Consider the following 11,694-nt stretch of genomic DNA (forward strand, 5'->3'; position numbering starts at 1 on the left):
TATGCTCTAGTCACCGCATCGCAATCTATTCTATAGATCAAAATTCTGAATCCTAACAGTCAATTGTCATAAGTCAAGATAAATGAAAAAGTGGCTTGTGTTAGTGTAAAATAAATTTATTTTCATGTTTGGAAGAATGTAAATAGTATTGTAATATTCAAAAGTGTGATAATTACAACAAGAAATCATTTTTCTCATTCATAAAATATTTCTTACTGTTACCATATGGTATAAACAACATGGTAAATTCTTTGTATGTGTATTAGAACCTCTTTAAAAGTTTGTTTACAAATATTTCGCGCGCCAATACCGAACAGCTTCTATACCGGGTACTTAAATACAAACAGAAATGAAAATATTAAAATAACAATCATAATTAATTTATAGTAATTATTGCGACGGTGTTATTCTTATAATTGCTTGAAACGATTCAAAAACAAAATAGTGAAATGTTTTTCTAAAATATGTCTTATCGCTCACGTAATAAGGTTGATGTGATATTTTGATTTAAATTCGCTATTACAATACCAGAATAGGGTTGTGGAACAAGTTATTCTTCGTTCATGTTATTGTAGTAGCAAAAACAGTCCTTATGTCTTTTGTTTTAGAACTCAAAGTTTATTAAATATATAATTTTTGTACTGTTCCAATTTGTATTTGAAGTTAAAGCATATATATATAACATATATTAACTAATAGTATTTTAAATGTTTAACAATAAAATCAATAGAGCAATTTTCTAACAACTACAATTTTTATTATTCATTTCATTCCAATATCAATTCAAGTCCAAGAGAAACAAAGTTTTGAAGAGAAAATCATAAATTAATAACAATAAACAGCAAGTTAAGAAACTGTGTCCTTAGCAAGTCATTATTTTGCTTCTTAAATATAAATTAAACAATTCATAATTTTTAATCAATAAAATTGACAATATATATTTTATATTATTATTAGAATCTGCCAATGCCTCAGTGGTCTTTCTAATATGTCTAGGGTTCGACTTTTGAGAAAACATTCTTGTTATAATTTAAGAGATTGAAATATGGAACCTCCATGTGCTGGTACAACTGGTACTATACAGTTACTATGATTAGCTAAAGTTGATACTTATATATTCTCAAATGCTATATGGTCCAATAAAGATAACCGTCTTGCTCCATGACGCACATGAGTATAACTGATGGATAAACTAAGAGATCACAGTAGCTGTCCTATTTCATAGAAGTATATAACAATGTAACCAAACTAAAAAGGAGTTATGCGTCTTATGAAAACAATTCTAAACAATTTGCTAGTGCTATCTGTTTTAGTCTTACAAAAATTTACCTTACAAAAACTAAGTCAGTCCAATTACACCGTTTCTGTCCCTTTTCATCACAGCATAAACACAAATAGACAGAAAGAGATCTTGAACACATGTTTATAATGAAGTGCTAGTAGCCTTCGGTTAATAAAATTATGTTTCTAGGTAATGTAAACCGCTTAAGTGAAAATGACAGAAGAATGCTGTGTTGATGGCTGTTTTAATGTTAAAGAACAACTGTACTACTTCAAGTATGTATTGTATTTTAATAATTATATTTTTTTTAGGAATCTAGGTTGTATGTAATACCAATTCCTTTTGCTGATGCTTGTAAGGCAACTCAATGATGCCAACTTGGGGGTTTTCCCCCCAAATTTGGAAAAATCAAGTTGCCCAGAGGGTTTTTCTATTCAAGATTTCGAACCGGATGATTCTATAATTGATTTATATTAGTCTAACAAACTAAACCAAAGATAAACTCCCAAGTGTGGCTATAAATGAAATATCAAGAATAATTTTAATTCATATTTGAAATTAACTCCCAAACCGAGTACAATAAAAACTTTTTTAATTAATATTTAGGGGTATTTGACGGTCTTAGGGGGATCATTCTGAAAGAGTTGGCATCGTTGGCTAGATTGCTTAGTGCCCTGAGATCCTGTTGAATCATTGCTCCAATTTATTGATCTAGTGCATTTAATGTATGGTAAAGAAAAACATCGTAAGGAGAGCCTTAGACAACAAAATCGATTGTATCAAAGGGCTGTCTACTTTTAGAAAAAAATACCAAAATAGATAGAGATAGATAGAGAAATCTAAGACCTAGATGGAAGGTTGTAGTGGGATTTTTAGGAGCAATTATTAAATATGAAATTATTAGTAAAAGCATGATTGAAATTTAGTTCGCACTATATCCGAAATCATAGCAATGTTGGCCTAGTGGTTTCTCTAACTCTCATTCCTGGAGATCGAATCTACGAGTGGTTCGATCTCCGGTTGTGCACCAATAGACTTGCTATGTGCGCATATAACCCTCGTACGGTGAAGGAAAACATTGTGAGGAAACCGGGCATGATTTTGTCCCAAAACGGTGTGTGTCAGGCACAGAAGGTTGACCTACTTGCCTTTTATAATCACAGAACAGATACAGAAATCTGAGGCCCAGACCTAAAAGGTTGTTTTGTAAAAAAAGCGAAAATCATTCTATATTTGTATAATTCGTATTGATTAAAATTTTGTTGTTGGATTTTATACAGAGATTGGTTACTTTCGACATTCATTTCAGTACAGAAAACAAGAGAAATTAACAGAAATATACAATAAGATATTTTAATAGGGGCCTCATAGCCTAGCGGTCTTATTAAGTGGCAGCTAGGTGAGGGGTACCGGGTTCGATTCCCGGTTCGAGGGCAAGTTTTAATTTAATTTAAATTTGTTCTCGGCCTTTGGGAGGGTTGTGCGGTACCGGGCGAGTGCCTAAACCGTACATGGAGGACACGGTCGAATTTCTAAGGCAAAAAGCACGAATTATAAAAATCTTATACTTGACGCTGGTTAATGCACAAACCGATCCATAAAAAAAAGATATTTAAAAAAAATTGCCTAAATTAGCTGACTCCTGTACTCCCTTTTGACGAGAGATTCACCATCGTAATCACTCTTTCAGGTTACCAGTAAGTCGAACTCTTCGTAAAAAGTGGGTAGAAGCAATTAATAGTTCAGCGAAGCTCACAGATGACGCAATGGTGTGCAGTCGCCATTTTCAGGAGGAACAATATATGTTTGTGAGAGGAAAGCGAAGGCTAAAGCCTAAAGTGGTACCGTGTTTATTTGAGGTGAGTTTTTTTTATATATAACTAGTGGACCCGACAGACGTTGTCCTGCATGATATTTCAAGCAATTAGTAAAGCAAAGTATGAAAGTACCGACTGCAGAGCCATCTGGCGGGCTGATTTGTGAATCTAAACCATACCCAGATCCCCTTGAACACATACAAAAAATTTCATCAAAATCAGTCCAGTCGTTTGAGAGAAGTTCAGTGACATACACACTCACAGAAGAATGATGTATATAAAGATAGGGGGCAAACGACACTATGGGACCCACAAAAAGGGCAGTCATCGCCCATAGACACCCATGTTTGCTTGATTTTAATTATAAATATATTTCCTAAGTCTAAAATCAGCAATATTTTCCAAATTCCTTCTCCAAAAACCAACCTAAGAGTTCAGGCACCTGTCTTTCGAATTCTTCGCGATTTTAACGGATTGAACGTTGCTTATCTCGAACCTAATTCGCTGTTTTGCTGGTATTTTTCTTTTTTTTCTGCTTTAAGTACCAACAAATTTCTAGTAATTTTATTGTATGCTTATCTTGTGTATTTTTTATTTTGTAACACTTATATTTACTTAAATTCTCATAAATTTTAGATGAACACTAGCTGACCGGGCAAACGTCGTTTTGCCATATCATTTATAATAAAAAAATAGGGGTTGATCGTAGAAGGGTTGTATGTATTTTTGTATGTTGTATCATAAAAAAATAGAAATTAAAAATTTTGTCTAAAAAATAAAATAAAAAATTTAGGGGTGGACTGGACTACCCCTAACATTTAGGGGGATGAAAAATAGATGTTGGCCGATTCTCATAGATACCGGATAAGCACAAAAAATTTCATCAAAATCGGTCAAGCCGTTTCGGAGGAGTATGGCAACGAAAACTGTGACACGAGAATTTTATATATTAGATATATAATAATAAATACTTTTCAGAAAGAATCACAAGACCAAGATGAAAAACAGAACACAGATAGCGAAACCACAAATGAAGTTAAATCACAAGAAATGGACATAGACAAAAATAAAGAAAGCACAGATAAAGATAGCATAAACGTAGATAAAGAAAACACAGATACAGATATAATAAATACAGAGAAGGACAACACTGATAAAGATAAGAAAAACACAAAAGAAGACACAGATGATAATGATAGCAATAACAAAGAAGACAATACAGATAAGCAAGCCATGGAAAAAGACAAAGAAAGAATAGACAAGAGTGAAGAGAAATGTAGTAGTCCAGAGGGAAGTTGTACAAAGTCACCTAGAAGCGTTAAGAAGTAGGTATATTTATTTAATTCGTATATTTATTTATTCACTAGCTGGCCTGGCGAACATCGTACCGCCTAACAGTCGATTCTTTATTTTTTTAAATACTTATTCTGCTATTCGGGACATCGGTCTAGCTAAGATAAAAAAAAAGAAAGTTGATAAGACAACAAATACATTATGTCAAAAAATACAAATTTACCTTCCCGGAAACCCTCCACTATCACTTGAACTTTATGATATGGTATTAAAGTTCAAATTGCCTTTAAATATTATTACGAATATTATGTATGGGAATATAGAAAAGTGTTGTTTTTAGACTTTTTCACTCAATTTTTTTTTAATTTCTAGAGAGAAAGAACCATCCTCGTACTTCAAGGAATATTATTTTTAAAAAATTGTCCAAATCGGTCCAGGCGTTGTTGAGTTATGCGCTTACCAACACATTTTGCGATTAATTTTTATATTATAGATATAGCAAAAGATGGAACACATATGCAAAAAGGTTCCAAAATACGAAAGGATAAATAAAAATTATACTTAACTAAGTAATACCTAATAGATGTTTTGTGTGATAGTGTGTTTGGTGTGCTCATGATGCAGGATTTAGCGCTATGAATATCTATACTAATATTATAAAGAGGAAAGGTTTGATCTCTATCTTTTATAGTTACGTCACAATAAGCGTCATTTTATTAATTTTTTTTTATTAAAATACCATCGCTAAAAAAGGCTCTTTATTTGTACCTAGGTATTGATCCTTATCAAAATAATTACCAACGTTTCACATAAGCTACAATGTAATGGTATAACCACCAAAAAAGCATGGTGGATTGGTGTTCTCCTGCCGTTTCTCTTGAATAGTTTACTACTATGTAATATAACAAAAATCTTAGCCACAGCAACGCTTGGCCGAATCTACTAGTTCTTATTCCTCGATAGCTTACATAAGTCAATAAATGTTTTCAATCATTTCTATAGTTTGTCTTGTTATTTAAAAATAAACATAACATTTATTACTAACGAAACACACAAAATTATAATCAAGAAAGAAAAATAAAAAAGGAGTAAAGAACATAATTAAGTGTGCTGTGGTTGAAATTGGCCCTGGCTCAGCATAATGCTGAGGAGCAGAATGTTCCACAGCGCTGGTCATTGCTAGAGACAGATCTTTCCTCTATCAAACTCAAACTCAAAATAACTTTATTTATATAGGTAACAATGTACACTTATGAACGTCAAAAAAGAAATATACATTAAATGCTTCTCAAATCAAGGGCGTAGAACGGAAGAGAAGAACTGGCAATAAACTCTCCGTCACTCTTTTTAATCGCTATTTTTTTTTACACAAAGTTTGTAAGGAGCTGCAACCATTACACCATGTTCCACATGACACATCAAGAAATTAATAATAATATCATAAATAAATAAAAAAATAGCGATTAAAAAGAGTGGCGGAGAGTTTATTGCCAGTTCTTCTCTTCCATTCTACGCCCTTGATTTGAGAACTGGCAGTAAATGTAAAATTAGAAGCATTCATATGTATTTCTTTACTGATAAGTCATAAGTGTACATTATGTTACCTATGTGATTAAATGATTTTTTACTTTGACTTTTTTACTTTACATTCTCACACACTTATGAACGTCAATAGAATTCTAAATTTACATGTAGTACCAGTTCGTAAGTCAAGAGCGTAGAGCGGGCAAAAAGAACTGGTAGAAACTCTCCGTTGCTCTCTATCGCCAAGTTTGGAGTCAGACGAGTCAGAAGAGTCAGAGGATTAATACTAAAATGTTTTTATTGTAATTTTCAGTATAGATTTAGAATTCTCACCGAACAAAGACATTGAAGATATCTTAACTAATTATCATATTAAACAAACGCGGCCGTTATCCGAGATATCAGAGAGGGAGACAAGAGGAGAAATAGAGGAGGATAGGAGAGAAGAGGAGAGTGAGCCGAAGTATGTGGAGGTTTCTGTCGGTGGGAAGAGTCAAGGTATATGGGTTAAAACTCTACTAAGGGAGCGTTCAAGTATTACGTAACGATTTTTGAGGGGGAGGGGTTCCTTTTGTAAAACGTTACGATGCGGGGTGGGGATTGAATTAAGAGTTATTTTTAATATTATTTTCGACTTTCCAGTACTTTACACCACATAATGGTAACTTTTAGGTATAAAGAGTCACTAGGTGGTCATGAAACACTCTACTATACTTGGGTACAGAAAAACGTTACGGCGCGTTAAATGGCCCCCCCCCCCACACCCCCGTGTGTGTGTGTCAATAATCTCCAAAAATTGCGTGACGTAATACTTGAACGCTCCTTAAGTCGGACTATAGATATATTATAAAGTTTTATTTTTCTTAGTTTTTAATTACTTCCCATCAGATTATTAGATACACAATTACATTCATAACCTAATCAATATACAGATTCTTTTTTTATCTAATACATTTTTATATTTGTAACATCATCAAAAATACTTTACAGATGTACAATTCTTGATTTCAAGTAGGTAACGAAAGAATTGTTTTAATCAGTCTGGCCTAGTGAAGGACCCTAAGTCGAATTGGTTCGGAAATACTTCAGTGGGCAGCTGGTTCCACATGGTGGTGGTGCGCGGCAAAAACTGTCTTAAACTAGGGATGTGAAAAAATAATACATTATTAAAAAAATCGATTAAAATCGATTTAGTATAAGATGTAAAACGTGTGCTGCCATCTCTTGCTGCATTTTGACAAACAAAATTAAAAATTCTTTCGTTCGCTTCATACATTTTTAACTTACAGACCAAACCAATGAAGACTGCCTCATGCTGCTGGAGAATGTTCAAGTGGAGATCGATCCCAGCATATTCCCTCCTGACCACGACGCTGACTTTGACCGTGACCAGAATATAGAACAAGTCGACTTGGACCTAGATTCCAGCTCGGATTGTATTGATTTGGGAGAAAAGTGAGTTTTTAGTTTTGATTAGAGAAACTTGACTTCAAAAGGAGTCTGCGATATTCTTGAAATTATTTGATAGCAATATACGTAAAAATAGTTTTTGAAGTGAAACTTCTTTAGGAGCATGAGGGTGAAGTTTTACGTAAACGTCACGAAGATGTGCAGCGTTTTTGTCGAAGAAAAGGGAGAGAGCGATTGAGACCGATTGAGAGAGAGTGAGAAGGGAGAATTAAAATTTCGTAAAGAGAATTTATGAAATATTTGTATTTTATATTTTATGCGAAATAATTTATTGAAACCTCAAATGACGAATTGTAAATTAAAATGCCACGTGTTTATATCGTCGAAGAAATAAATTTATTATTTGTATTAATTTTCAACACTTAATATTTTAATAACAATTAAATTCCTAACATATCTTCCTTTTTCCCTCCCTCTAAGTCTCGGAAATCTAAATCGATTTGTATAAATATGAACAAGACTTAAAAATTAGTTTGCCAAAGAAGTTTCACTTCTGACATGTGTACTTTGCACGCACGCACTTTTTTTTACCGCCAATCCTTTTCATAACACAGCACTTTTCTAGCGCGCACCACTTTGTGGAAGCAGCTGCCATCTTCTAGATTCTGGCGTTGCCAGTGTCCATTGACGGCGGCTATCTTTTATAGCGTCTACACATGATGCTAAAATCAGAGGTAATATCGGGAAAGTGGTGGGGTGCCTCCTTCCCTCCCACCACATCCCCACCAATGTCCAGATATAGCCACTAATTTAAGGGCCGTGTCTTAACGCTTTAAAAGATTGTCTGATCTTGATTCTGATTGTCTTACTCTACACCTTTACACAAGACTTCATTACTTACACTTCTAACTTTTACTAACATTATTATTATTTTCTTTTTTTGCGACTGAGGCGCAAACAAGCTGCTGTGGACTCTGGCAGAATGACTGTGGAACAGTCTGCTATTCAGCATGATGCTGAGCCAGGGCCAATTACAACCACAGCACACACGCATTACACACTTGAAACGAATCGAATGGGAAAAGGGATTTTTGAAGTTATACTTCTTTAGGCGCGTTATGAAATATTGATGAGAGTGAAATTTTACGATGCGCGCGCACCGTGACACAAAAGTATGGGCGCCGAGCGTGCGCGAGCGAGATGGGAATAAGACAAAGAAACATACCTAGTTATTAAATTGAATTAATAATATAATAAAATAATAATAATTATTAATATTAATTAATAATTGAATAATATACTAAATATTAAATATTGTTAAATTATTAACGCTATATATTTATTATGAATTATTTAATATTTAAAAATAATAAGAAACGCCAAAGAAGTATAACTTCTTACGCGCGTACATAAGTACACGCACCATTGTTTTTTTGATATCTCTCATTTTTTTTCTATGATTATGGTTATTTCTGTGTTTTTGTTAGTAATAAATGTTATGTCTATGATCTTCCAGAAAAGATGACCCCATCAGTCTCCTCTCATCGAGTGATGAAGACGAAGTAATAATACAAGAACCACACATAGACACGATATCTGTCTCAGATGCCACAGATGAAGACGACATTCCACTGCTAAAACTGGTGAAGAAGCACAAAAAGAAGAAATGCGAGAAAACTGCAGCAATTAACAAGATTTTGGTGAACAAATACAAGTGTGAAGTCTGCAGATACTCAGCCCTGGACGCGGCGGATTACTCCCTCCACATGAGCAAACACACACACATGATACACATGTGCGAAGTGTGCAACTATCACACGTCCAGCTGGCTCCTGATGCACAGGCACAAAGAGAAGCACACGAGAGAGAGCAAGAACACAAAGAGAAGAAACAGAGAGAAGAAGTACAAGTGTCCTCTGTGCTCCTACCGGGCGAAGCATAACATGAGTCTGGTGTACCACATGGGGACCCATGGCGCGAAGAACGACTTCGAGTGTGACAAGTGTGGGTTCTTTAGTAATTTAAAAGAGAATGTGGCGAAGCACATGAAGAGTTGTAAGAGTGAGTTCTCTTGTGGTTATTGCTCGTATACAACGGGCAGCAAGAGTTGTTATAGCAAGCATTTGAAGCGGTTTCATGATGAAGCTATTGATAGAGACTTTGTCCCATCGGCTTGGACTTAAATGTGTAAAACGTCAGCTGTCAAAAGTGTTGTATGTGTGACAGATCTTTTAAAAGGCTATTTTTTATGGCTCTGGCACGATTTGTGCATTAGCCAGCGTCAAGTATAGGATTTTTTATAATTCGTGCTTGTCTTTAGAAATTCGACCGTGTCCTCCATGTACGGTTTAGGCACTCGCCCGGTACCGCACAACCCTCCGAGGCCGAGAACAAATTTAAATTAAAGTTTGCCCTCGAACCGGAAATCGAACCCGGTACCCCTCACCTAGCTGCCACTTAAAAGGCTATTTGGTAGAATTAAATAAAGGTGTATCGAGATCTGTGTAAATGGTTTGATGGATTAAAGTAATCCATAGATATTGATTTTTGTAGTCACGTGACACAACGGTCACAGATTATAGTAAAATCGACGGTGACGTAACATGGTTGTAAATAATGTCTTCGCCTGTCTAATACTACATATTATGTATTGGAGTTTAGTTTCTTCGGAAACTGTCTCGTCATTCTTCATTTTTAATACAATTCTCGGGAAGTTTTAATGATATGTTTGAACATTTTGGTTCCGTACACCATTTGCAAGTTAAATTTCCACTGACATTACCGTTCAGATACAAATCGCTTAGTGATAAAAAACTTGAATTTTGTTTACGTGTTTACAAGCAATGTACGTCACAGTTGCGACGCCATCTTGCAGAGCGTGATGGCGGGTTTTATAGTCACTATAAATATGAAATGATTTAAAAAAAATATAAAATTAACTATTGTGGGTGTCTAAGTCAGATTATTTACAGGTTTTACCTACCAAAACATTGCTTAGTGAATTATGTCACCAAGTTATTTTTTTTTCTAGACGCGTCATGTCTATGGTCATTGACATATTCTATGTGGCTGGGCCATATTTGGCGTCGTTTTTTGGCACAGAGTATAATTTTTTTAGTAGCCATAAATATCGTACAGTGCCACATACTTTTTTTGACCGCTAAGAGCGTCGCGTGCGTTGAGTATTGTCAATAAATAAAAGTTAACTATTATAAGGGGAATAATTTGAAGGCAAACTTAATAATTTATTGAAATGTCTTAATAAAACAATGTATCTAGAAAATACAGTTCTAGGCTTAAATAAATGTGACACTTTTAATAATTTTAATTATATGAACAAGTGATATAATATCTTTTAAGATTCCTAGCATTCAGAACCGATCGATAATTAAAACTTTGCCATTGTAATTAATAATGCCTAGAATAAAATACATTTTAGTTGGATTTTTTTAGATGTCGTTAGATAGTTGTATTTGAGAGCTAACTGACTATGTCAGTCTGACATTTCAAAATGGCGACGGTAGTACCAAATTCGGCCGCCGACCAAAAAAGGTGGCACTGTACATGAGAGTTTTAAAATTCTATCATCATGCCATATTGTAAAGTATATTTCTAGAACTGCATAATATATTTTAAATATACAAAAAACTTTGGTAATATATACCGACGATAATTTTACTTGATAATATAATCATATTTTTATGAATTGAATATTATGACTAAATTGTCATTATTTTGTGTAATTGATACAATTTCGATAAATTGACGTATATTTGCACTCGTCAATTCAAATGTTTTTTGAAGTTATACTTCTTTTGGCGCGTTAGGGAAAAATGATGGGAGTAAACTTTTACGATGCGCACACCGTCACAAAAAACCGACACCCTGAAGTTAGATGTAGTCAAAATTTTAGTTTTTTTGAAGTTATACTTTTTTGGCGCGTTAGGGAAAAATTATGAGAGTAAATTTTTACGATGCCCAAACCGTCACAAAAAACCGACACCCTGAAGTTAGATATAGTCAACATTTTAGTTTTTATCTATTGTTAGTGTCGTTTTTTACTACAAACGTAGAATAAATTTTTTTTAAAGATTTTTATCTTGTTACGCCAAAGAACTATAACTTCTAACGCGTGTACACACGTTTTTATTTCTTACTTAAGATATACAGTCTCTGTTTTTCTCGGATGCTTAGGCCGATCTTCCCTCTCTATCGCTTGTTTCGCGCTCTCGCTTGCACACCCGGCTAAGGCGGAACGTCACAACGAGGCATGTTTTTTCGTGCATGCAGCCGGCGTTCGTCGATTTATAATACGTTATCACGTCAAAAAATAAATAGCGTGTCTTTTTGCGCTTCCCAATCATATGT

The 11,694-nt window shown here is 34.3% G+C and overlaps 1 protein-coding gene across 3 annotated transcripts; it reads left to right on the top strand.

The window, feature by feature from the left end:
* The first annotated feature begins 50 nt into the window (after nt 1-50).
* Nucleotides 51-10,245, top strand: LOC125058554 (RE1-silencing transcription factor B-like). 3 transcript variants are annotated; one of them, XM_047662649.1, is made up of 8 exons: nt 51-329; nt 1,472-1,557; nt 2,973-3,141; nt 4,078-4,424; nt 6,230-6,414; nt 7,206-7,371; nt 8,843-9,564; nt 9,791-10,245. In XM_047662649.1, the coding sequence occupies exons 2-7, from the start codon at nt 1,496-1,498 to the stop codon at nt 9,507-9,509; spliced, it is 1,596 nt and encodes a 531-aa protein (XP_047518605.1). In that variant the 5' UTR covers nt 51-329; nt 1,472-1,495; the 3' UTR covers nt 9,510-9,564; nt 9,791-10,245. The 3 variants fall into 3 exon arrangements, with proteins under 3 accessions (XP_047518605.1, XP_047518606.1, XP_047518604.1); XM_047662650.1 differs by having other exon boundaries at nt 51-253; XM_047662648.1 differs by having other exon boundaries at nt 52-242.
* Nucleotides 10,246-11,694: the final 1,449 nt, after the last annotated feature.

Source organism: Pieris napi, chromosome 18 (assembly GCF_905475465.1).
Source record: "Pieris napi chromosome 18, ilPieNapi1.2, whole genome shotgun sequence".
NCBI lineage: Eukaryota > Metazoa > Arthropoda > Insecta > Lepidoptera > Pieridae > Pieris > Pieris napi.

Bases quoted from the DNA above. Each gene is read 5' to 3' on its own strand.
- LOC125058554 (XM_047662649.1), top strand. From the start codon at position 1,496: ATGACAGAAGAATGCTGTGTTGATGGCTGTTTTAATGTTAAAGAACAA. The intron at 6,415-7,205 runs GTATATGGGTTA...TTTAACTTACAG, and splicing joins TGTCGGTGGGAAGAGTCAAG to ACCAAACCAATGAAGACTGC. The intron at 7,372-8,842 runs GTGAGTTTTTAG...ATGATCTTCCAG, and splicing joins TGTATTGATTTGGGAGAAAA to AAAAGATGACCCCATCAGTC.